The sequence below is a fragment of the Camelus ferus genome, chromosome 12 (assembly GCF_009834535.1).
Source record: "Camelus ferus isolate YT-003-E chromosome 12, BCGSAC_Cfer_1.0, whole genome shotgun sequence".
In the NCBI taxonomy this organism is placed as follows: domain Eukaryota; kingdom Metazoa; phylum Chordata; class Mammalia; order Artiodactyla; family Camelidae; genus Camelus; species Camelus ferus.
The window spans coordinates 58,190,393-58,215,733 of NC_045707.1; the positions used below are offsets into that span (position 1 = coordinate 58,190,393).

A 25,341-nucleotide genomic window follows, 5' to 3' on the forward strand; every position below is an offset into this window, starting at 1 on the left:
AGGGGTAGACCTGTGCCACTTTAGTTAGTCCTTCATGTTATAAACTCAGCACAATCTAACCTGAAATGGCATTCTGGTCATATCTTCATTTTGACTTGGTGTTTTAAATAAAGCTGTTAAAATTACTTTTAGTCACAAGGACCTACAATAATGAAGTGACCAGAAGTTGGTTCCTTGTGCTAGGTGACTGTGGACATTACTCTTAAGGGCAGGTTTGCCTATTTTGACCCAACAGGTACTTTTATTTTATCTTTACATGGCCAGACAGATTGAGGAATTAATTACTTCCAAGGCTAAATTATTTGCAGGGCTTAAGTTTTGTCACTTTTAAACCCTTTGCCTGTCCGTACTCCCCCAATTCACCTATGTCTCTTATTTATTATATTCTGTAAACTTGTCCATCATCTTCTTTGTCCAGTGGTACCTATGAACTCCCATCTTGCAAGGAAAAACAATGGACAGGTAAACAAGAACAAGAGAATTAGTAAACCATCTCCAGCTGACACTTCTCACTGCCGTATCACACAGATCCCACATCCCACCAAGCTGGGATAGGAGGGAAGAGATTTTTCTGGCTTCCAAAGTTGATTTTGGAACATATTAATATATGTTGTGTTTAGGTTTTACTGTTAAAATTATACATGAGATATATTAAGGTTGAGTAGAATATTTCCAGGAAGAAAAATTTTCTTAGTTCCAAACAATTGAAACAGTTTGTTCATTTTAAATAGAGGATTGTTTAGATCTTGCTTTGTGCTAACATCTTTCAGTTACAAGTAACAGAGGAGGGTTTCAGGGTGCGTAAGTGTCTTAACCTCCATTCTTTCTTTCAAGTAACAGAAAATCCAGCTTAAACTGGATTAAACAAAGAGAATTTATTGTATTCCAGTTATATTACACAATCCACTAGGTCAGCTTCATCCTCAGGATGGTTTACCTCATAGGATTGGGACTATAATAACTAGTTTAGGCCAGACGAGGCCTCCCACTGAGACGTTGCAGCTGTTTTGCTATTAATGTGGGCTGCGTGACCGTCTCACCTAAACCTAATGACTGGTATACCATGAGGAAAAGAAAGAATGGAGGTTAAGACACTTACGCACCCTGAAACCCTCCACAATAGGCAAATAAAGTACTTCCACCCAGTAAGTGTGTTGCACTCTTATGAAACTTTGTAGCATTAGCCTTTATCTTTCTATGAAAAATATGAGCAGCACAATTCTGTGCTTTTTCTGAAATTGTATTATCATCACCTCAAAAGTGTGTTTGATAATAAAACTTATATTTGGTTTATAGAATCCAAGTTCACCACATTGAAAAATGGCTTTGTGGCATATACTTTTTTGCTTCAAAGAAAAGTAAATTATAATTTGCCAAAAAGTTGTTGAAATTTCTGAATTGCCTACGAAGCTGCCTACAGGATATAAACTTAGAGAAAATTAAGGTAAAATTTGATCACAGAAAATTTGAATTACTTTATCATAATACCATTCATTATTCCTTAAGTAGGATTCCGTTGCTTCGGTTATTATGATTTGCTTTCTTTAAATTATTGGATGGTAACTTTTACCATGCAAAGCACATTGGTAATAAATCAGGAATTTAAGTAAGACACCAAGGCAAGAAACCATAAAGAAAAGATTAACAGATTTGATTATTTAAACATGTAAAGTTAAACAGTGGCAAAAAAGAGACACTCATTAAAATTGAGACACATATTTGTTCAGTCAAAAGTAAATAATCTTAGCACTCTTTCATATTATTTTAAAGATTAATATTTGTACTGTTTGAAAAACGTAGTAAAAAATAAATGGAGGCAGAATCCATGAAATTTATAAATGTTACAAAAGAAGTCTAAGTGGATGGCCAGTACGCTTGAAATGCAGTATTTAATCTCATTAATAAACCAAAGACATAACAAGTAATACAAAAGTGAAATTGCAAAGGTTAATAATACCCAGGTTTGGCATGATTTAATATTGAAATAGGCATTTTCATACAAGACTTTGGGGCTATAATAAATTCATTTTCTTTGGAGATAAGTTTAGCAATACAAATCTGAAGACTTGCAAAAAAGTTCATGCCTTTTAGTTTAGCCTTTTCACTTCGAGAAATTTGTTCCCAGTGAAATGACTTCAGGGTGCAAAGACAAATATACTGAGTGTTAATAGCAGCATGGCTCTTAAAATATTGAAAACACCCTAAGTGTCTGTTAGATGAGAAGAGATTAAATAAAATATATTTGCATGGATAGATATTTTATGTGTTCACGTAGATATGTATATAGAAAAGGTTAACAGTGGTTATCTAGGGGGGTTGAGAGATGGGGAATTATAGAGGAACTTTTTATACTTGTGGTACTTACATGAGCTTATGGTACTGAATCAGAAAAATTTTAAAGGGTATTTTTACTTTGGAAAAAGAACTTTAAAACACAGGGAGCAAGGACAGTATGCTAAGTGAAAAACTGGTCACAAAAAACAGTATATGATCTGTATGATTCCACTTATATGGGGTACCTGAAGTATTGAAATTCATGGAAACAGAAAATAGAATTGTGGTTTCCAGAAGCTGAGGGTCGGAGGATATGGAGAGTTCAGTTTTGCAAGATAAGAAAAGATGCTAGAGAGAGCTGTTGCACAACAATGTGAATCAAGTCAGCACTACTCGACTATACTCTTAAAAGTGGCTTACATAGTGTATTTTTTTGTTGTGTGTTTTTACTATAATTTCTAAAATATAAAATAGTAACCAGTGATAGCACCATGATTTTTAAAGACAAAGAAATAGAATTTGAATGATTTCTGTGACTGCCTGGAGTTCTTATTTATTCTTAAAATTTAAATCAGTGAACCAGAGTGCAGACTGTGAGGTGAGATAACAATATTTTCATTTGATATGTATACATTTTTTTTCATGCATGGATATTTTCCTGAATTTGAATAAATAGTATCTTTTGTTTGTTTCATTGAGATATAGTAGACATATAAGATGTTAGTTTCATATGTATAGTTATTCAATGTTTGTATATTGTGAAATGATCAGTATAGTAAGACTAGTTAACATCCATCACCACACATAATTACAAATTTTTTTGTGATAAGAACTTTAAAAATTTACTCTTAGCAGCATATGAATTTAAATATCTTAAAAATTGAAATTTAACATCAAATTATTAGTTTATTATAAAACTAAAGAATAAATCAATAAAGTAAAGCATTAATCAAAAAAATAGGAAGCAAGTACAGAATTGGTTTTGCAAAGGAAATTTAAATAGATTTTATTAATACATTTTTAGTCCAAATTAGACTTCAGACAGTCCCAAAGGATTTGAATAATTTCACAATGCATTCAAAGTTACATATAATGGAGGGGAAAAAACTAAATTCAAGAGTATAACAAACTGTTTCTGAATAGTTACTTTATAGAAAATTATAGATTCAGAGAGTGTTTCAATAGAAAGAGAAAGAGCTAAAGAGGACCACCAAAAATAAATTAATCAACTCCAGTAAGACTATTTTATCCTATTAATCATTTCAGCATTTAGATAAGAAGTATTATTGGAATTTCAATACAGCATACCACTTGCTTAAAAAAATTAATCATAATTTACTATCACCTAATTACTAAACTTTGAAAGAATATACAGCTGGATTTCCAGAAAGTAAATTTTAAACAAAATATGTATATACTGTTGTATGTAAAATACTGTAAGTATTCATTTGTTTGTCTCTCATGTTACTGCCTCAAAAATAGAAAAATGGGAAAAATAGTTGCAGTAAAAGATATCACATAGTTAACTTGCGTATCTTAATGTAAATACGTTACTTTCTCCTGCTAAGTAGGTGTAAGTTGTGGATATATGTCTTAGTTTCTCTTTTTTTTTTCCTTCTAATTAAAAAAAATAATGTATGGTGGCATTTGTAGGAATTCACAAAAAGTGGCTATAAATTGCAAAATGTAATTTTATAGTATTAGTCATGTAGAAATATACAGTGACTATTCTAGAACTTCTTTCCAAGAACAGCCACATTAAAGTTAAAACATATAATAAATAAGTGTTAGTTTAATAGTGTGAAAACAGTTTTGATGTTACATTTACTTGATTAATCAATGTTACTTTAATGAAAGCATAAAAATTTAGTTATGCCTTTGTTTTTCTCTCTTTATAGACGGATTCCATTTCTAGGTATGTTTTTTTTTTTTTTTACTGACCTTTTTCTCATTTGTATTCTTTCTGAAAATATGTTGCTAGATACATATGAATTTTTAAGTTGATAGAATTATTTTAGTAATAAAAATCTATAGATGTTTAGATGACTTACTGTTACTAGCTTTGTCAGTTACTTTACTTCTAGTTCAATAGTCACAGTAAGTCACTAAGAAGGAAGATTTTTCTCAAATCTGCAACAGTGATAAGTTTTCCTAAGCTTCCTAAGTTACTTCAGCATTGACCATCTCATTATTCACATCAGGAGCTGATGAAACCCACCAGAAATTTATTTCATTAGGCATTCAGGATCTTCTCTCTTATCCTTACTGTAGATCAAAGAAAACCAGTGAAGACACTTGTAAAAAGTGTCACGTAGCTCAAATTGTTCATCTTTTCAGGGAACCTCCACAATACCCTTGAATCTAGTTTCCATTCCTCTTCTCCTGCCCATCATTGTTAACAAAGCCTTGTAAAACCAAGAACAAATTTTTATATACTGATGTTGTATTAAATTGAAATGTGGGGGCAGTAGCATTTATCAGAAAAGGTAATCCAAATTTAGAACCCGGTAATAAGAGGATCCTCATCTTCAAATGCGTTATGTTCTTGTTTAGGACAAACCTACTACTGTTGTCCCTTGGTGTCCCCGAGGGATTGGTTCCAGGAATTCTCCTCCCCCACAGATACCAAAATTCACAAATGCTGAAGTCCTTACTAAAATTGACATAGTACTGTCAGTTTGGATAGACTGTAGTTCATCATCTAAAATGTTACTTGATTTTAAAATACAATTATGTTGTATGCCACTTTAAAAAAGGAAAAATGGTATCAGTTAAACTAAAATACACCATCAACTGTAAGCCTTGTTCTGATTTCAGAAGTGTGAAAAAAATACACAGTTTAAAATAGTTGAAATAATTTATCATGATGTAAAACCAGTTTTTACTTTCAGATACAGAAATTTTGAATCCCTTTCTCAAATAATTGAAATTAGTATTAAAAATAACTTCCCAATTATTTATTATATATCATGAAAGTTGATTAGATAGCAGATGAAGGAGAATGTTGCCTACTGTTTTGGAGTATCAGTAATAGATGCTAAGACGTATGTTAACATAAGTGGTGAAAGCCTGTAATAAGGATTTTGACTCTAAACTCAATCTTTTGAAGATACGAAACCAGTTCCACATCAGCTAGTGATCGGTATGATTCCTCACTGGGTCGGTCTGTATCTTACAGTTACTTAGAAGAAAGAAAACCTTACGGTACCAGGCTAGAGAAGGATGACTCAACTGACTTTAAAAAGGTATTTGGGTTATTTAGTTATGTTTAATTTAAAATAATCTTTTTGTTGAGATATTTATGATTGGATATTACTCTTGGAAACGCATAATTAAATCAGTTTCTTGAAATAACTTACTTTAATTTTCAGTTTTGGTCAATTAATGGTAAATAGAATATAAATAGCTGTTTGTTTGTTTTTTAAAGGAATGGGGCCAGGACTTTACTTCACATTTAAGTGTCTTAGGCCAGTACTGTGATACTGTGATTGTGCTGAAAGAGGGAACAATGAGTAGATTTAGGGTGGGGGGATAGTGTGTGTGTGTGTGTGTGTATGTGTCTTTTCTTGATCTATTTGTTAACAAGAAACAGCCAAATATGGCTTTTCCCAGGAGCTTGTCCCAGGAGAATAGTTTTTATTAGGTAACTGACTTGTGATAGTTCAGGTGCTATTAAGGATGAAGCATTGAACTAATTAAGAAATAAGTCCTAGAAACTCAACAATCTAGGATTCTGATGATTTTAATTCTTCATAGCATAAGCTTCAAATAAACCTAACGAAGTTTGTTGGATGACAAAGCCTGTGGTATTTGTACATGTCCGCAGGTGTTTGGCATCTGTTTGAATTGTCCAGTTTCTTACAAGCCAAATCTACAAGAGAAGGAAGGTAGAGCATCAGTTTACATTAGGAATAAGATTCACTCATTCATTCAGTTAGGAGCTGAACACTGAACTGTGCTAAGTAGTGAACTCATGGGCAATAGAGATGGAGGTACTGTCCCTGCTCTTATGAGCATCTTCCAGGTAGTAGGCAAGCAGACATTATCATATAGTCATAATAATAAATGTTTAATTTAAAAATTGAAACAATTATCCTGAAGTAAACCATTTTATAAAAGTGTGTAACAAAAGAAAGTGACAGGGCATGAGGATAGATTTCCTGAGGAAGTAAAACTTCAGCCAAGAACAGAAGGATGATTAGCAGTTAACTGGCAAAAATGGGAGAAAAAAGTGTTCCAGGTGGAGGGAACCGCAAGCAAGCACACAGACCAGCCTGGTGGTGGGAGTGTACGTGATGCATTGAAGTAATTAAATTTTCAGTGTGGCTGCTAGAGCCCAGGGGGTGGTGGCCAGATGTGTAGGCTAGGACAGTGCCTTACGGGCTGTTTTAAGCATATCCTTATATGGAGAACACTGGGGCGCCATTCAGAGGTTTTTAGTGTATGGGGGTTAAAGGAATGGTTGGCATATGAAAATTATGTAATTGTCCTTTTAAAAAGCTAACTCTTGCTGTTGTGTATAAAACAGTTTAGAAGGGAGGTCAGGAGAATAATTCTAGTAATAGAAATGTCTAGATAAGAGATGATTATAGCCATCTATGGTGGTAGTAATAGAGATGAGGGGCAAAGAAGTAGTAGATTCAAGTGTTACGAAATGTTCAAGAAATATTTCACTTTCCTTTAAAAATAATACAAGTATAATGATAAATGCAACTGTTAACTCCATCTCAGTCTCAGGAATTAAGGAGGAAATGGTAGGCTGAAAAGCTCACAGACTCAAATAAAGATCACCCTGGCTCCTTAACTCCAGCTATAGTCGCTGTGCAGATATGTGGTCCCTCTTTATCAGATAACTGAATTTTTTTTAATGGAAACTGTAAAGCCAGGATTTTTTCAGTGAAGTCATACATTTTAAATACTGAAAGTAGTATTTAAAGAGTTTTTGTGGGACAAACACATCAGCATAACTAAAAAATTTTGCTTTGAGGCCATAAAGCATTAAAATATTTTTAATGCATTCCTTAATAACTCATGTTATATTAATTTGTCTGTTTTAATATTGCAAAGTAATCAATGAGAAATTTTCTTAAAATAATAAGAAAGCAGGAAAGTAATTTGTTCTTCTTTCCTAATTTGTATAGCTTTATGAACAAATTCTAGCTGAAAATGAAAAGCTGAAAGCACAGCTACATGATACAAATATGGAACTGACGGATCTCAAATTACAGTTGGAAAAGGCCACCCAGGTTTGTACCTTCTTCTCTTTGTTGCTCTAAAGATAATGGTTGTGATTTATCCTGTCTAAAAGTTCCAGTGAAATGTTCTCTGGTGTTAGTTGTAGGCATAAGTTTGGTTACTGATAATAATTTAGTTGTTAGTAAGAAGGAATCAAGATAATACTGTTTATTGATAATTTACTTTTTTTAAGTAAATTAAAAATATAGACGTATAGCCTTATGGTGGAAAGTCAAAGTATTTTTAAGCCTTTTAATACTTATGTTGTAGTACATGAAGAATTTCGAATGCTTATTTCCAGCATACCAAATGTAGCAGGGCAATAAAAGCATCTGTATAGAATCTTTTTAAAGCCATAAAATTTCTTTGTGATTTTTATTTGTTATGAATGTTTCCTGTTTGGTCAAAAAAATTAATTTGATGTAATAATGCTAGAATAAGCCAGTTTTAGTCATAACCTCTTTTACCTTCCTTCTGTGCAACAACCTAGCAGAGATATTCTTAGACAAGAAAATTAGGATAGCCAAGCAGAACTCCCAGCCTTCCACATATGGTCTAGGATGTGCATGAGGCAAGTTTCCCAAGCTCTTTTTTCATAAAACAGTAGTTCTGGGAGATAGTAATTAGACACATTCCCTCCTCCTTCTCCTCCTTCCCTCATTCAAAACAAACAAACAAAAAGAGCTTCATGATCCAAGAAACTTGGGAAATACTATATACTTTATCTTAGAGATATTAGAGTTTACTTATATGTTAAAGGCTCTGAGGAGTCCTGTAATTTTTAAGGAAACAAACTTTTTTTCCTTTCTTTGGGGGGGGGGCATGGTTTATTATTTTTTTTTGTACACTTCAGAAAAGTCCAAACACATTTATATTGTCCCCCTACTACTATTAGGGAGTTAAAGAAACAAACTTCATTTTAACATGAGACTTTCTAACACAGACACATTTCTGCAGTAAACTTAGACTCTAGTTTGGAAACACTGGTCTAAAATGGCATCTCCAGTTCTATAAATGAGACTGCATACTTTCTTTGGGCATTCTTCATTCTTTTACACTCCTCTTTTTCATAAATTTTAAAGTTAATTCTCTATGTTGAACTTACACTTGTTTGTTACCAGGTTCGTTTCTGTTGTTGTTGTTAACTACTATTACATTGTGAAGCAGTTCTCTGTGCACTGGAGCTATGCTAAAATTCCAGGTATCAAACTAACCTTATAAGGTTATGAAGACTCTAGATTTCATCAGTTAATGAGGGCTTACTGTCAAGATACACACAGAAGCATTGAAGAACAAGAACACATTTCATAGTGAGTTGTCATAAAAACTAGGAATGTCACACAAGTTTAAACTTGCTGATTTAACCCTTAGGCTTCCTGGTAAACTGGAATGTCATCATTCAGGTTGCATTAGTAGCTTAGTGAGCCTCCACACATAAAAATATTATAACTAGTTCTCTGAAAATAGTTTCAGCTCTAGAGATTTGGTCATAAATTTTCTATATAAAACTGTCCTCTGCTCCCTACTGTAGTGTTCTATCATTACAGCGGCTCATCTGAATCTGTATTTCCACTGCGTACTGCCTCCTCTGTTCCTCTGCTCTTCTGCCTACCCTGTTGTCATCTAATTCTTCCTATATGTTTCTCATTCAGACCTACAAGAGAGGGAAACTGATAGAATTAGCCAGTTATCGTCAGTGTGGAGCAGTCCTGTTAGTGCTGCGTGTTAGTCCTATTAGTGACCATTTCATACATAGGGTACAGGGCAACTATATATAGCAAGCTGCTTTGGGGTCAGGTACCAATTTCTGATCCCATTGACTGTGGCCAGAGAAATAAATCACTAGATTAAAGAGTATGACAACTTCTGCCTTAGCATGCCCAATATACTTAAGAATGGGAAGGGTACTTCAGAGTATGAGATACTGAGTAAGTATTCAAAGTTAATATCTTAGTTGGAAATGCTATAAATATGTCATTTCAGAAATTTAGATTTAAATTTAATTTGTAAAACTGATAAACATTAAACTTTTGTTCACCTTTATTTATCCTGAGCATTTAAGTCTACTGTGAATCCTTCAGCCTGATGTTTTTAAATATTACTTTCATAACTATTCATGAGTTTTGAAATTGCATGGAATTGTTCCAAGGGATCTATCTTCCATTAGGAATTAATCTTGAAGTTTAGGTCTATTTGATAGTATTTAGCCAAGGACCATAGAATCCTTGAGTCCTGCCTTAGTTCAACCACTCTCCTCCCTGTAGAGAATCCAAGGGAGGGAAATAGACTAACTTACTAGAAACCAGTTGATGAATAATTAATCATTTTGTCAAATGTCAGCTCACCAGACTTACTAATTGTTATTTTAAAAGCTTTAACTAGAATATTTACCAAAAATACTAACTAAAGTTATTTTACCTAAGAAATTGGCGGGTGAATTATAAAATTGCTAAAAATCCCCAATAAAATGCTGATTTCCCATCTAAAATTTATTAATTTATATGTGTTGACATTGTTCCAGACATTTTTTATTTCGTTCAGGTGCTTTTGACTATCTTTTTAACATTTTCCAGTCTTTTAAGCATTTTACTATTGATTTGCACTTGCTCAAATGGCATATTAGCCTTTGCTTTATTTTTCTAGCAATTAAAATATAAATTTAAATTTAGAAACATCAAAAGTATATCAGAATTAGCTGAAAGTATCATATTTGAAATTCTGAATTTGATTTCTAACAATAAGCAGTTGGAATACATAACTTATTTTTCCATAAAGAGTTAGCACAAAAAAAATGAAATCATTTAAAACAGCAGATTAGATGGCCATGATTAGATCTCTAAATTGTATATACTACAACCATAAAAAAAAGAAGTTTGCTGGTTTTATTGCGTGAACACAGAGTCACACAGCCTGGTCCAAACTACATTGCAGTCAGGGTCCTGGAATCTGAGCATTCAGTTTAGCCACTCTTCCTGGTGGTATAGGAAAGGAGAGAGTTTGAGCATCAGAGGGGAAACTAGGGTGTTTTGGGCTTTGTTCCACATTCTTACCCCCAGCTAAACTGTAAAGACCTGAGGAAAAGTATTACATAGACCGTAAGAGCTGTGGAGAACCATTCTATATTCCTCTTCATTATTTCAATACAAATCCTGTTTTTTCTTTACTCCCACCTATGTGTTACTCCACCAGAATAGTGTGATTTCTTTGAATACCACAGAGGAGAGTTACTGTGGTCCTCCCCCTTTCCCCATCTCTGTTGCACTTACATCCCTTTTATATTTCTTACTACCTTGCAGAGACAAGAAAGATTTGCTGATAGGTCATTATTGGAAATGGAAAAAAGGGTAAGTGTCCATCTACTTGAATAAGTAATCATTTTCCCCCATTATTGTTTTGTATAAGCAATGGTAGGTGTTTTGTTTTTGTTTTCTTTTTCTTCAGGATGCAAGTTTTAATTAGTTTAAGTTAATACTAATTTGATCATGAATGTTTTCTAGCTTATCTTCATAGAGTTCTATTGGAACTCTCTATATGTGAAATTTCCTTGTTAAAATTTAATTTTCCATGTTATTCTTTTAATGGATAAAAAAAATCTTGCCTTGATTCTAAAATGTACACATTGTGATAGTGAATCTGATATTTTCTCTCCCTTTAATTTTCTGTGGCAGTATACTTAAAAAATCACATATACATTTAGTTTAATTCTTTACAAAATTAAAATACTTCCATCTTGAAATAAAGTTTTTAAAGAACTGGGGACCACAGTTTTTAATTCTTTTTAAAGTTAATTTAATAATACTTAATTTTGAGTTTAAATATTTAACTTAAGTTGGCTGTTTTAACCCAAAAAAAGATTACAAGAAAATCCTTTTACCGTTTTATGTCCTTCTACAATTTTTTATGCAGCTATGATAGATTCACTCGTATTTTTCTCCATTGATTGTTATTACTGCTCAAGGATCTGGCAGTGGCCGTAGTTACAACTCCACAACTTTAGTCTGAGCAGTTGAAGATGTATAAATGATCCAAAGTTAAAGGAAAAGTGCTCTGAGTATCTGCAGTGCGAATGAGCAGCGGCTAGATTTGCAAGGTTTCAGCCAGAGAAGAAATTACATCCTGAGGAGCTATGATCTGTAGATCAAAGAATAAATAATCAAGAACAATTGGTATAAGAATTAATTTCTTCCATTCCATTTTAAAAATAGGCAATTTACCTTTTTGACCAAAAAAAGGAGAGAAATGATAAAAATGCAGAATATATAAATAAACATAGTTAATGTCTGTGTCATTTTTTAAATTATAAACTTATAATATCTACTAGTTCCATTATGATTTCATCAGATTTTAAAAATCATTGTTTTGGGCCATTTAAAAAACTATTGATCTTACTTGTAACTGCTAAAATATTAGAATCACTTATTTTATTAAATTTAATGATTATTATTCCTTTTGCAATATAATTTACTGAATTTTATATACAAGACACACGAAAATAGTAATGTTTTCACTTCTCTATTATCCATACTAATGGTTGAGATGAAAGACATAGATAACCATATACTTGATCAAAATACTACTTACTTTGAGACACATTTTTAAGAATATTTAATTTTTCTTATGAAAGTAATGTGTTTATCACAGAAATTTAGCAAAAGATAAAAATGAAATCTTCATAATCCTATCATGCAGAGATAAGTGATATTTTTATTTCTATCCTTTTTTTTTTCCCACCTAGGCTTTTGTACACACAATACTCACATGTTCTTATTCTGACATTCTCACCTGACCTCCATTTCCTACCTGTCAAATGCAGATAAATTACAAAGTACCTAATCTACTTTCAGTTGAACAGACATTGGTTATCATAGTATTAATAATTGCTAACTTTTATTCATCACTCTCTTACATACCAAGCAGGCACTGGGCTAAGTACTTGATAATGCATTTTTTTTCTCTTAACCACATTTTTTAATGCTAATAAGTTTATTTGTCAAATATAAGAAATTGCCTACAACTTAACAGTTGTCAGTTTGGGAACAAGGTGATTCATTATACTGTTCTTGTCTTGCTTTACCACTAAATAGTTAAAATCTCGAAAGCATGGAATAAAATTGGGGATGATGGGAGTTAACCTGTCAGTTGGAGGAAATATGCTGTTCCTGATATTTCACAATGTTATGAGGATCAGATATGGTACTATATGTCCTAGTATTTTGAGAAAAGCAATAGTTTTTATGAATTTGTCATGGCTGTACTATTAACTGGAAGAAAGGTCTGATTATCGAAAATGACATTTTTGTCTGTGTAATAATGTTTAAATGCTAATAATAAAATAACACAGTATTTATAAGACCATGAGTAGGATTCCATCTATTTTGTAAAATCACATACCCAGAAAAAGTTAACATTTACAGTAAATTTATTGCTTTACTAAATATTAACATTAAGTATTAATCTGGGAAAGAATGTCTTGGAAATAGTTTCAATGTGATTAAACTAAATTTAAATGGTTTGTATCTGAAAGGTGACCGGCAAGAGTCAGTATCTTCTGGGCGGTATGACCTAACCAAAGTTTTACAGCACATTAATTACTGCTGCTTGCTTTTTGCATAACACCCTAGAATGCTTATTATTTAAGGGAAAATAAAACTGTACACTGCAATAATGTATGTTGCCTTTGCCTGTCACTCTTTGAAACAAGGTAGTTTAAAATAAGTGCTACAGTTGCTTCTTCATTAGACTCACTGCATTAATGCTAACTACAGAGCTGCAGAGTCAATTGAATAAATAATGACCAGTAAATACTGTGTGTGGACAAGATGGACTTCTCTTAGATCCTTTTGAAATTTTAAGGTACACATATTGTAGGCACGTATGCTCTTGCTTTTCTGCTTCTTATCACTATAGAATAATTGCATCTTTGTGGGTTTTTTTGTTTGTTTTCCCTTTTCTGTACAATCCTCAGTCTTGAGTATTGGTTTACTCTATCCCTAAGTTTTAATATGAACTGAAAAATAGTTTGAACATGTTATGTAGCATCTTACCAGAAAGTCAGAGCTGTAAACAAAGAGCTTATAGGAAGTAATAAAAATAATGATCTTCATATTTACTTCTCTCAAATTTTGGAAAGCTTTTTACACATCACTGGCATCACATCTTTTTCTACACTGCTCCTGATTTGATTTTTTATTCTAGAATGTCACTATTTCACATTTTAGAAAAAAATTTTAGGATATAATTATTATATAATTAATACTAGTACCTTCAATTGATCTAGGAACGAAGAGCTCTAGAAAGAAGAATATCTGAAATGGAAGAAGAGCTCAAAGTAAGTAAACCATGCCGCTTTTGAACTCCAATTGTGTAGTGCTATTGTAGAGGCTGTGTTTGTACTATTCTCAAAGCTGCTTATGCAATTTATGAATTATCTATATCCTGTGCTTCTCTTTATTCCCATATCCAGGTTTAGGTGAGCTAGAAGATTATTTAAAACTCAAATCTTTTGTTAATCAATTTTTATGGCACTTTTAATGTTCAGGTATAGAATAAGTTAGACAATAATTACTATAAGATTTGGGATTTCTTATTTATTCTTTACATTTCACATACGCTATTTCTTGGAAAGTAAATGGTGGAGGGGGGAATCACTATAAAAATGTTCTCCTTTGAAAATAAAGGACGTTTATCGAACTCTGCATTACCTGTGAAGGTAACTTTGTTTTGAATATTGGAAGGAATATTCTTTGCAGGGGAAAAAAAAACATAGTTAATTGATTATCTCTTATTATGTTGTCTTGCATAGAATATCTATCACGTTATGAATTAACGAACTAAATGCATGGGACATTGTGCTCATAGAATTCCAAGGTTTAAGTGTTTTACCATTGAATTATTTGGTTTCTTGTTAGAACATTATTATTAAATGGCTTTGGAGAAAATTTTTTTGGATTTTGTTTATAAGGAATTTTAGGGCTACATTGTTTACATTTATAAATTTCATGGAATATTCTTCTAAGATTCTTAATTTTTTTCTTCTTATATTTGTTACCTGTGACTCTTTATATTTTTATTGTACTTTTTTCCACTTTCTTATTTTTTATTTTCTATTTCTTTATGTTCTGATTCCTGCAGAATCTGCACCAAATAAAGCAAATTCAGACTCTGAGGGAGTTAAATGAGCGACTGCTGACTGAGAATAGGGCCTTGACAAGAGTGGTAGCCAAGCGCTCAGGGTTCTGTAGGCAACTGCAGTCTGTGAACCTATAATTTATAGTTTCATCATTTCTTCTTGGTAGAGCCAGGCAGGTGTTTTTGTGTTAGTAAGCGTGTCTTGAGCTCACTTTTACAAATTAATGCCATTGTGTCTGGAGCTTATCATATAACTGTTTAATTATGCATGGCTTCTCAGAATGTTAGAAAGTGCCACTAATTGTATTTTGCAACTGAGAAACTATGATAAACTGAGGGAATGATTTAACCATTTAAATAAAAGACTTGTCTGCACTGTTGCAAAACTTATGCACATTTTTGGCTTTACAGATATTTTAGGGCTCAAAAAGAGAGCTATTTGAAATTCTTAACTAGAGAGAAAGTGGAACATAAACAGTATAATATACTTAAAATGTAATCAACATATGTTGAAACTGAAGATTAAACTTGGAATATGTGTTTTTCAAAATAATGTCATCTTCCATCAGGACCATCTTAGTTAATATTTTTTATTACAGAGGTAGCCTAATACATAAACTTAAGGTTACTGTATTTATATCCATACATCCTGAGCACAGGTCAGAATTGACTGGTATTGACTAGTTATATGTAGAATTAAACTATTAAGTTTAATTAAGTTTAAGATTTTGCTTAAGGTAGTTTTACTTTTATCTAATTCAGTAGTTTAGTACATTTTGAAAGCTAAGCAAAGAAAACTAAATATCTTGGAAAGTATGTTTTCATATCCAAAATATAAGCTATTCCATTTCCTAGCAAATCTGGCAGAGCACATATAATTTAAATCATTCTTGGTAGAAAATCCAGTTAACTTATATTTCCACCCCCTCCTTCAATTTGTCTGTAAAACAGAAAAATTGATTTGTTTTGTTTTGAGAATGTGAGGGTATGTTTTTCTGGTTACTACAAATACTGGTTATTTTTTCTATGCTTGGATATTTTCATAAGTACAGACTTACTATTTTGACTTATAAATTACTTTATCCTATTCTAATAATAGTAATAATTGCTTTGTTACTGTTTAATTGAGCACCTATCTTGAGTCAGAGTTTGTACTAGGTACTTAAACTTAGTGCAAGGTAAATCAGGAATTTTAATAATTTAGAACAAGTCTAACTCCTTCAAAACTTCCCTAAATAGTCTGGTTTTCTTGTGGAATAATAGTATGGTTTGAGGTCTGACATAAAGCAAAAGGCTTTAATTTAGGTGTGACAGAAACTCCCTTTAAAAGCCTATCCTAACAAAAACAGGCTTCATTTTTTTGGCTGCTCTAATATGGTGTGCTTGTGAGTCGTACTGTCAAGAGATTTAGTACATTTCAATTGATAACTTTGGGAGAATAAACCTTTCATTTCATCATTTATTAAACTAATTAGCTTCACAGATTGGGTTTTGTTTTTGTTCTGTTTTTTTTCTTTCTTTCTTTCTTCCTGATACATGTTTAGGCACTAGAAATACATATAACTGACAAAGCTTGTTCATGTGTCTTGTGGTAAAAGTATAACAATTTTTAAGAGTAGTATTTTTTCTTTTTATTGAATTAAAACCTTTTCTCCTATTTTTCCTCTCATAGATGTTACCAGACCTAAAAGCAGACAACCAGAGGCTAAAGGATGAAAATGGGGCCTTGATCAGAGTTATAAGCAAACTTTCCAAATGAAAAAGCAGCAAGTAATGGAATTGCACGTGTTAGTGACCCAGTGGACCATAACTGACAGTCACTGGAAGCCTAGGAAGAATCCTTGGAGACTGTCACTTTGGATATCCTGCCAAATGCCCTCTTATCTAGGAGTTTTGTTTAATTTTCTGGGTTTTTTTTTTTTCTTTCTTTCTTTTTTTTTTTTTTTTTCTTTTTTCCTTGTATCAAGACCATTGTTTCATGTTAATGCAGCTGCTGAGAAGATTTTTTTTTTAATGACTGAGAAAACTTGTTTACAGCTCCAGCATCTAAGGAAAGTGTTCAAGGCCAGATATGCCTCAGATATTTAACCAGTAAGCCTTAGTTGTACATAGATACTTTTGTGTCAACAAAAACTTTCAGCTCTCACAGAAGACAGTTATTCAGCATTTTTTGATGTGCCACAGTTTCCAGTTTTTCGATATTTAATTTTTTTTTTTTTTGCTTTACATCTAAGTTTGGGTTTGTATTTTTTCCTTCTAACTCTTCATGTGGCAGACTCTTGTATGTTCTCACACCGTTCTCATTTACAGAAAAGAACACTTGCTCTTCTGAGATCATTGTCATGTATTGGGCTAATGCTGTGTTGTCCCCACCTGGAACTGAATTGCTTGGTGGAACATTTGCTTTCACTGTTTGTGCAATATGCATTTACTCCTTATATGAATGCTTTAACGTCGATTGAGATTAGATTCTTAAGTCCTATTTTCTGCCTTCATTGGTCACTTTTTTGTTTTTGTTTGTTTTTTATTATTGTAGTATAAGATGTTAGATTCTGTAATCTTCACATTCATTTTAGCAGGTACTGAGTGATACTGTGTATATAAATAAGTGTATTGTTTTGATTTTTAGACCACCACATGGCATGCTTGACTATTTTCTTATTTCAACTGTCTGTTAACGCAAAGTAGGCTACTCCATGATAGTGTTAAAAACAAAGTTTGCTAACAATGTGATATAAAGACTTTTGAAGTAACACATTATGTGGAGCCCTATCTTTACAAAAGTTTTCTACTGTAAAATGCTTTTACTTTTATTTGCAGTTTTCATTTGATAGTATTCAACCATAATTAAAGTTGCATAAGATAATTGCTTCACATTTCACGTACCTATATTTATCTGAGTGCTGTCTAAAACTGTTGTGCTAGCCAAAGTAATGCTATGAAATCATTTGCAGACTTAACCATGAGTTAACGTTAAATGCACTGTTATTGCCATGTGAAGAGGCATTGACTTTGATACCACCATCATGTTCAGACCATTTTATACATTTCAGTGGCCTTTTTTAAAAAAAAAAAAAAAAAAGCAAAACCAAGTACATGGTGAGGATGGCTTTTATTTGGACAAATAGCTTTTATATTTTCATTAAACCATGCAAAAAATCCTCTCTATCTTACTGGCACATAACTGTCTCCTTAACCACTGAACAGTTCAGCCATTTGAATAAATTGTACATTGTAAAGCTTATAGTAGCTAATTGTATTATTGATTGTATTGTATACTATATTAAATGTGAATTTGTACCCCTTCATTTTAAAAGGTCATTGTGTTCTACTGCCTATTTTAGATTACTTTGGGGTTGGGAAAGGGTGTTTTGGTAAGCAGGATTTTAAGTCCTCTCTCTCTTGATTGGTTTTATGAAGATATAAGGTTATGCTCTTACTACCAAGCTCAGGATTCTTGATTTTTAAAGGTACAAGGATAGTTGTGGGAATTTTATTTTTGGTTATATTTGAACTGTATGAATGGTGGGTCTGACTATAGAGAATTTCCATGGTCTTATGTGGACGTAAAATATACAGATAATTGACCAGTTTGAGTGACTGCAACATGTTCTGGTGCCCAGCAGTTAGGCATGCTAAGGATTATATTTGTGAAGTTTGGATGCCTGTGAAGAATGATTAAATACATTGTTTCTAATATTTAGTGTTTTGTATTTAGGTTATTTATTCTTTGTATCTAAAACTGAACAGCTACTGTGCTATATTGATTTTATTGGTAGTATTGAGCAGACCTTGTTTCTGCATGAAACTAGTTGCAAAACCCACTATTTTGGAAATAAAAATGTATTTTGACATATACAAATAAAATGAATAAAACTATTTTAAATGTGTGAACTTTTACTGAAGACATTTAAAATTTTGTTCTGAGATACTTAAATTCTGCATGGGTGTTTTTTCACTAATTGCTTTACTTGGATTCTAATAGGAATAATTTTTGAAATTGTAATATTGTGGTAATTTGCACAACATTGTACATGCACATCTGTAAATGCAACCCTAATTGCCATATTTATGCAATCTGTATTATACCAATTTGGACAAATGTTTCTATATTTTACATAAAGTGGTCTGTATGCAGAATCTGAGAACTAGTTTTTTTATGATAATAAGTGGGTAAGAAATAATGGTAAGAGTGAGTTTCAAGATAGTAGTAGCTTTGTAGCATGAGATTTCAGTTACCTAAACATCCTCTGGTTTCTATTCATTTACTTTTTTATTTTTAGAGGAATTACTGGAGATTGAACCTAGGACCTCGTGCATGCTAAGCATGTGCTCTATCACTTGAGCTATCCCCTCCCCCCCGTGGTTTCTAAATTAAACCTGTGCTTTTTCTTAGTTGCAGACATTGTCTTGAAAATACACATAAAGATAATATTCCACTGAAATGTAAACTGTTAGATCATTCTCCAGTCTACATTTGTCCAAGGTTCAACCCTCATCTCCTACACATCTGTAACTAGGTAAGAGGCACTTTCAGTGTGGGGACTTCGGTAGAAGACTCGTAGTAAGCCTGTGTTTAACTAAATTAATACTAGAATTGAATTCTCTTGTTTCTACTTACAGTACTTTTCCTTTGCATGCTCACAGACTGAGAGATATTACTGTTGTTTGTCCTCCGTACAAAAAAAAGAATTTCACATCCAAATTCTTAAAACCAAATTCAGAGCAGCTAGAATTATCTAAGAGAATATTCATATTAAAAAGTAAAGTAGATATTCACTAATCCAGTAGACTACTTTATTCTTTTGCTTAAAGGTTTATTACCACTCAGTCTTTCCTGACTCGTCTGAAACAATCATGACTCCCAGTGTCAATACTCACTGAGTGTTGTAAGAACATATCCAGAGGCCAAATTCTCTCCAAACTAGGGCCATGTATTTCCCATAGGAAATAATAGCCTTATAGGTTGTCCTTCACTTAGTCGTTATAAGCAGAATACACACAGAGCAAACTCTTAATTATTAACTATCCATTAGCCATATCTTGCTAGAGAAAACCTTTGGTTGCAAAGATGAAAGCTGGCTGATAAGCAATCTTTTCTGTGATGTTCCATGTTTTACACTGTGGGTAGTCTCTGTGTGTCTGAGTGTGCATGTCCAGCAGAGGTAATGTACATATGAGAGCTGTTGTCCAAAAAGGATTGGATGTGGAATGAAGTATTTATTTTGCTATTTTATTGTATATCTCTAAGTAGCTAAATACATTTCTTGACTTCGATTTTGGAAAGGTCCTCTGAGGTTATGTGCTTTGAAACAACAGTGTGCTTTCTCTCTTAGGTAAGTGGCATAGTGTCAAATTGCTGTTCCATGCCTACAAAAGATAACCAGATGACAAAGTAATAAATTTTAAAACATAGGAGTCAGGAGTTTAAAATTCTATAATAAGATGACATAAATACTTCTGTCTTACTACTCTAAGTTGAAATTTTATTACAAGTTTTCTAAAGTTTATTAGAAGTAAGCTTTTTTGAATTAGGCTGTCCAACTTGTCAGTGCTTTAATACCAATATCATATAAGTCACAAAAATTAACTAGATTTTCATTTTAAAAGGCTGAAGAAAAAGAAGGGGCGGAAATGTGAAGAAATGAGCAGTCTTAGTAGATTCTGTCCTGAATAATATACAGCTAGTCGGGCCTGTACTTTTTTTGTAGGTCTGGGAGAATGGAAATGGGAAAGAGAAGAATTTACCTTCTCTCCTCTTCCCCACACTCAATTATTCTTACACGTTTGTATTGATACATGTCTGTTTCAATAGGATATCTCACTTGATCCTTACAACAGGCTGGGTAAATTAAGTCTGTCTCCCTTTTATAGGTGAGATGAGAAAGCTGAGATTTACGGATCATAAACTGGGTCAACATTCCAAGCTTCGTGCAAAGCAGAGCTCTTACCCAGACTTAGTGGTGATTGTCATTCTTCCCAGCTCCTAATCAAGGACTTTTTCCACTGTATCAGTTAGTCAGTTTGATAGTTTATACTTTGAGGATGGAGTTTCTTGATTTTTTTTTCTTTCACATTCTTTCTCTAATCCCACATTCTCACACCCACACCCACTAAACTTTTCTCTCCTTAGGACTTATTATTACTAAACTATTTTGCCCTATAATGGGATTTTTTAAAAGACAATGCTTTTAATTCTCAAGCAGCAAGCTGGTTCCCTGGTGCAAATTCTAGCTATACCCAGTAGACCATCATACATTTGTAAAAGATTTTCACATACCTACATACAAAAGAACTTTACATCCTTCAAAAACAGATTTTTCAGCTGATGATCAGAGGTTAATTCCCAACAGTATCTTTGATTCCCAAGTAAGATAGGCAACATTGATAGTGCTATGGTTTTAGCAACAAATTTTTCTCCCCCAGTGAAAACGTATGGAGTATCAGTGTATAAAACAAAATTTGCATTTACATTAACTCATACATATGACTCCACCCCCAAAAAAGTCACAATTGGCTCTCTGCATTCACAGATACAAAGGGCCAACCGCACTATGCCACTTAATATAAGGGACTTGAATATCTGCAGATACCAAGGGACACCTGTACCCAAAACAAGCCTCTGTAAGACATGCATGACAGCAGCATGGCTGCCTCGCTTGTTACTGTTTAATTCTTAGGACCAGAGCATTACTGAGCATGCACCTTAACGTGCGATTGCTTTTACAATATATGTGCCAAACGTGCTCTAGCAGTGTACTAGTATATGTGAGTGACTATGTTCTGGCCTAAATCAAAACCAAGTGCAGACAGGAGAAGCTCCAAACAAAAATGAGATCACTTGGCAGTTGTGGTAGTGCTCTGATGTTTTACAGTTTTACGTGTGCCCAAGTGTATTGTTTTTTAAGTTTCAGGAAAGCGTTTTAGCAAACAATTTGAATCAAAATTTTATGAGATCCATAGAATACCTTTGTAAAACCTAGGGGGTACTGATTTTTAAAGACTTGACATGGTCGAAAAAACTTTTTGGATTCAGTCAGCTCTAGATATAAATCTCAGTCACACTACTTTATAATTGTGTGACATTGGTCGAATTTTTTAACCATTTGGGCTGTTTTTTTCAAGTAAATAACATATCTGTGTAAAGTGCCTTGGACGATTTTTGGAGCTTAGTGGCTTGAGGCTTAACAAATGCAATTACTAAATTATTACTCTGAAGAAATTATATTAGAAATTTGTGACTTTCAAAAGCACTAATTTACTTTGGAATGTAATTTACTTTTGCTTGGATCATTTGATAAGTGTTGATAACTAGTATTTCCAAAGAATCTTCTAGTGTGAAAAAATTTTAATAGGATTGTGTCTTAGAATATATTAGAGCAAAATTTTGGAATAATTTACCCAGTTACCATAAACACCTTTTTTTTTTTAAACACTGGGATCAGTAAGGGAGGAAGAGGTTAAGAGACGGATTTCAGAAGACCTCCTTCAACCATTGGAAAGAAGGAAAAAGTACACCTCTGTAACCATGCCCCATCTGCCCTAACAGATTCCAGGAACTCTGACTCTTCGTGTGAATCCAATCCATTGTGGACCCCAGTTGCTGTTATCAAAAAGGGACAGATAGGGGAGAGTGTCAAGGAGCTGATAAATGTGACATACAAAATGCATTTGCCATAGAAGAGATGGATGGTAAGTATGGGCTAATAAGTGTTTTAATTACTACTTATTGTTAATTGCTACTCTTTATTGTTTTCGTTAAAATTCATACTTGTTGGAATGTCAGGATTATCACTACTTTGGGATGCTTTTAAAGTTTACTTAATGCTTCTCATAAGACATCCGAGGTCATCTGGGCCATTTATCAGCCTTCAGATAAGACTAACCTTGTCAGATAATGATTTTCTGCATAAGAGTTATAAAATCTCATCTGTTCTTTTTGTCTGAAATTTAGAGTCCTGCCCATCTCATTTGTGCTCCGTGCTACACTGCACCTCTGATGTGTAGTACTTCCTTCACAGTAACCAGCAGTAGGAAAACCAGAGGAAGGGAGCTACATTTTAGTATTTTCTTTGTTCCAGTCCCTACATATCTTGGTTTTCTGGTGTTAAGTTCTTTGTAATCTGTTCCTTTTATTTTGCTCTTGACAAGGTCGTTTTCATCTTTGTTCTCAGCAGCTGGTATAGTGCCTGGCAAACAGTAGGTGTTAATTTGATGTTATTAAAAGGAAAGAGTAAATCTGAATAATTAAACTGTGATATATACATTTTGCAGAGGAAAAAAATCTTGACTGGCCTCTAGGTTTTTAAGAAAGCTTTTTAAGACATTAAATGTAAGGGTTCTGATTCCTACAGACTTTGTCTCGGTCATTCAGCAAGTTCTTGTTAGCGCTTCCAGGCCAGACTGCCCTGAGTGGTGGCGGTACACCCAGGGGCAAACAGGCAGAAATAAAACCCCTGCCTTGTGGAGGTTACATTCAACGAGTGGAAAGATTGAAAATAAGCAGTTACACTATTTTAGAAGAGAATAGGTACTATGGAGCAAATAGAGCAAGATAAGAGACTTCAGGAATGAGGGAGAGATTGTCAGAGAAGGCCTCCCTGAGCACGTACCATCTGAGTCAAAACTGGAAGAAGAGGAGGACAAAAACTGCATATACTCTGGGAGAAGAGCATGTCCAGGCAGAGGAAGCAACAACAGCAAAGGCCTTGAGATGCTGATGTTTTCAAGTATTTCAACAAACAGTAAGGCTTATAGCCTAGTGAGCAAGAAGTAGAGAGATAGGAGACAAGATCGGAGAGGCAACTGAGAGCTGGATTAGGGACTTGTTTAGACGCGTGTTAACCACATTCTCTTCTCTAGACCTGCTCCTTCAAGAACTTGGCTATTCTTGTGTGTACTCTTTTCCCAAGAATATTTTGTAGCTCTTTATAATAAAAGCCACATACTGTAAAATTATTTTTTACAGGAGAGAAGAATTGGATTATAAATTGGGGAGAATAATTATACTAGAAAACCTAGGCTAAGTTTCCTAAGCCAAAACTTTTTTTAAAAACTGAATTTTTTTAAACTTCATTTATTTTTAAAATTTATTTTATATTATTATTTGGGGGGGGGTTGTGGGGGGAGTAATTACGTTTGTTTGTTGTTTGTTTGTTTATTAATGGAAGTTGGGGATTAAACCCAGGACCTCATACATACTAAGTACTCACTCTACCACTAAACTATATCCTTCCCCTAAGGGGAAACTTACTGAGTTAAATGTAAAATATTTGCTAAGACTCCATGACAGTAAAGTTAGAAATGGAAAAAAAGGATTATTACAAACATGATTACTATGTAGCGGAAGCACAGCAGTTCACGGGGCAGAATGAACACTTCAGACCAGTGCTCAGGAAGGAATCTCCTCGTTGGTTTTACAGTTGGTCTGTACACCTAATGTACATTGTCCTCATTTGTGTCTACATTTTGGGGTAGTATTTTTCTTCAGATGGTCATTTCTTATTTCTGCTTTCAAAACCAAAATCTAGAATAAAAGATGGACTTCCATAAATGTTATGACATAGTTCCAAAAGGGAACAGAGTACTATAACCCAAATGTGTGGTATCCACTGTCTTTCCTGTCCTAGGAATGTCCCAGGACTGGTTAGCTTAATCATTCCCCGGCACCAGTGGTTCTCAAACTTGAATCACCTGGACAGCTTGTTCAGCCACAGTTTGGGCCCCACTCCTGTTTTTTAATTCCACACATAGGGTCTGTGATGAGGCCAGTGAATCTGTATTTCTGTCAAGTTCACAGATGATGCTGACACTGCTGGTCCAGGGACCACATTTTGAGATCTACTGTATTACAATATCAACTGTTCATCTTCTAAATGAAAATGGAGAATTCAAAAGTAAAATCCTCTGTGAGAACCTTAAAGGTACGTGTCCTACATTAATAGTTAAAAGGAGATCAAGTAGACCAAACTTTGCATAACACCAATGACAGTTTAAAAATAGAAGACCATGGCCACTCTCCCTTCTGAGCGAGACAGACCACACTCTGTCTACAGAGTGTGCATCTACCAAGCACCCAACCCCCACACCTCTTGCCTTCTCAAACAGCCTGCACTCTGTCTATGGAGTATGTATCTCTCTGAATAAACCTACCTTTACTCCAGAAAGTAAATAAATAAAATTAAGTAAAATTAAATTAAAAAGTAGAAGACCACGTATACCTGGCTAGGGAGAAGGATACATGCAAACAGATCAAATCCATTTTACCAGGAAATCAAGTATAAACAGAAAAGGATTTTTCTTATATGAGATAAGCAACTTGACAATAGGCCCATACATTTGATCAGAAAAGGGGTAGCCAGTCCCCCAACATTTCTCTACTTGCTAGAGAGATAAAAAGCCTAAAACTCTAGGTGTAGGGAGGCAAATGTCCTAAAATCTAGGTCTCTTGCCAGCTTAAATTAAGTCAGAAAAGCCTAACACAACTGCCTTCTCACCTTGGAGACCCAAGCTGCCTGCGTTTCACACGGTGCGTCACAAACATCGCACAGCATGCTGTTGGGGCTGGACTACATGTAACATGGGCATCCACTTTGCTGCATGTCTTAAGTGGCTAGATATACCAGGGCTGCTAGTTACTATAACTATAAACTGCATGAGGTCCTGGGTTCAGTCCTTGGTACCTCCTTTAGAAATAAATAAGTA

At 33.6% G+C, this 25,341-nt stretch overlaps 1 protein-coding gene across 6 annotated transcripts in view; it reads left to right on the top strand.

Annotated features, from left to right (window-relative positions):
• Positions 1 to 18,516, top strand: part of PPP1R12A (protein phosphatase 1 regulatory subunit 12A) — a 129,134-nt gene extending 110,618 nt beyond the window's left edge. For 3 of the 6 annotated variants that reach the window (XM_014554548.2, XM_014554551.2, XM_006179094.3), the window contains 6 exons: positions 4,173 to 4,189; positions 5,384 to 5,519; positions 7,416 to 7,520; positions 10,806 to 10,853; positions 13,787 to 13,837; positions 16,310 to 18,516. In XM_014554548.2, coding sequence (XP_014410034.1) covers positions 4,173 to 4,189; positions 5,384 to 5,519; positions 7,416 to 7,520; positions 10,806 to 10,853; positions 13,787 to 13,837; positions 16,310 to 16,396 — 444 coding nt within the window. In that variant the 3' untranslated portion in view covers positions 16,397 to 18,516. Of the gene's footprint in view, positions 1 to 4,172; positions 4,190 to 5,383; positions 5,520 to 7,415; positions 7,521 to 10,805; positions 10,854 to 13,033; positions 13,065 to 13,786; positions 13,838 to 16,309 lie in introns of all 6 variants that reach the window. The other 3 variants (XM_032493709.1, XM_032493710.1, XM_032493708.1) reach the window with 3 other exon arrangements.
• The last annotated feature ends 6,825 nt before the right edge of the window (positions 18,517 to 25,341 follow it).